The 1,585-nt window shown below is 45.0% G+C and overlaps 1 protein-coding gene across 1 annotated transcript; it reads left to right on the forward strand.

Moving 5' to 3' along the window:
* The first annotated feature begins 201 nt into the window (after nucleotides 1–201).
* On the forward strand, nucleotides 202–1,300 carry LOC100686111 (nuclease EXOG, mitochondrial-like). Its single transcript, XM_038588841.1, is given in 4 exon segments — nucleotides 202–282; nucleotides 341–795; nucleotides 797–929; nucleotides 932–1,300. Coding segments are annotated over 4 exon segments (1,038 nt in total).
* The last annotated feature ends 285 nt before the right edge of the window (nucleotides 1,301–1,585 follow it).

Below are 1,585 nucleotides of genomic sequence, written 5' to 3' on the forward strand. Positions count from 1 at the left end.
CCCTGGGTGGCTCAGGAGTTTAGCACCTGCCTTCAGCCCAGGGCATGATCCTGGAAACCCGGGATCTCCACATCGAGCTTCCTGCATGGAGCCTGCTTCTCCCTCTGTCTGCGTCTCTGCCTCTCTCTCTAACAAAATCTTTAAAAAAAAAAAAAAAAAAAAAAAAAGGATTAAGATTGCTCTTTGAGGTGCTCCGGGAAGATGGCTGCCAAAACTTTTGCTTCCCACCTCAGAGGCTGGTTCGCGGCCGTGCAGTTGCTGGAGAGGCAGAGCGCTGAGGCGGCACCACAGTGAGGGAGCCCGACGATTTTACTTGCTCCTTCTGATACTTCGCATCTAGCAAGAGAACTACTGGGGTTCTGCAGAAAAGTCTCTCTTGGAACAATCTGGAGTCACTTTAACTGGAACAGAGACTAGGCATTACACTAATCATGCCTTGTCTTATGATCAGTCAAAGCGGGTGCCCAGATGGGTTCTTGAACATATATCCAAAAGCAGGATAATGGGAGATGCCAACAGAAAACATTGTAAGTTCAAGCCTGATCCCAACATCCCACCAACGTTCAGTGCCTTCAATGAAGATTATATTGGGAGCGGGTGGTCACGAGGACACATGGCTCCAGCAGGAAATAACAAATTTTCATCTAAAGCCATGGCTGAAACTTTTTACCTTTCTAATATTGTGCCTCAGAATTTTGATAATAATGCTGGATATTGGAACAGAATAGAAATGTACTGTCGAGAACTGACAGAGAGGTTTGAAGATGTCTGGATAGTATCTGGACCGTTGACCTTACGTCACTGGAAGTGATGGAAAGAATACAGTTAGTTACCAGGTGATTGGTGAGGACAATGTGGCAGTCCCCTCGCACCTTTATAAAGTGATCCTGGCTCGCAGAAGCCCGGTGTCTGCTGAACCACTGGCACTATAGGGGCCTTCGTGGTGCCCAATGAAGCCATTGGCTTCCAACCCCAGTTAAATGAATTCCAAGTGAGCCTTCAGGATCTGGAAAAGTTGTCAGGACTGGTGTTTTTTCCTCATTTGGATAGAACTAGTGGTATCAGGAATATCTGCTCTGTGGACACCTGTAAGCTCCTGGATTTCCAGGAGTTCACTCTGTACCTGAGCACAAGGAAGACTGAGGGAGCCCGATCAGTACTCAGGCTGGAAAAGATCATGGAACATTTGAAGAACACAGGGATTGAACCGGATGATTCCTTCATGAGCCGCTATAAGAAGAAGCTAGAAGAACTCCAAACTAAGGAGCAGGCAGGAATCCTGGAGAGAAACTCATCTTAGTTTTTTGTTTGTTTGTTTGTTTGTTTGTTTTAATCAGAAGATATGTGGCAGCATCTCTGTAATGAAGTAGGTGTGTCCTCTTCAGGCTACTGCATTTTAGTAGTTTTGCTTGCTTAAAGAAATTATAAAATCCTAAATTTAAGACTAAATTTCGCCCCCAAAAGATGAAAGATCTAAACGTTTTTGTCAGTTTTTTATTTGATGCAAGAATGGATTATTAAGGGAACCGTAGGACCTGCGGATTGGGTGCTGATCTTGTGTCAGGTTCACAGAGGACTCTGGACA

The sequence above is a fragment of the Canis lupus genome, chromosome X (genome assembly GCF_011100685.1).
Source record: "Canis lupus familiaris isolate Mischka breed German Shepherd chromosome X, alternate assembly UU_Cfam_GSD_1.0, whole genome shotgun sequence".
In the NCBI taxonomy this organism is placed as follows: Eukaryota; Metazoa; Chordata; class Mammalia; order Carnivora; family Canidae; genus Canis; species Canis lupus.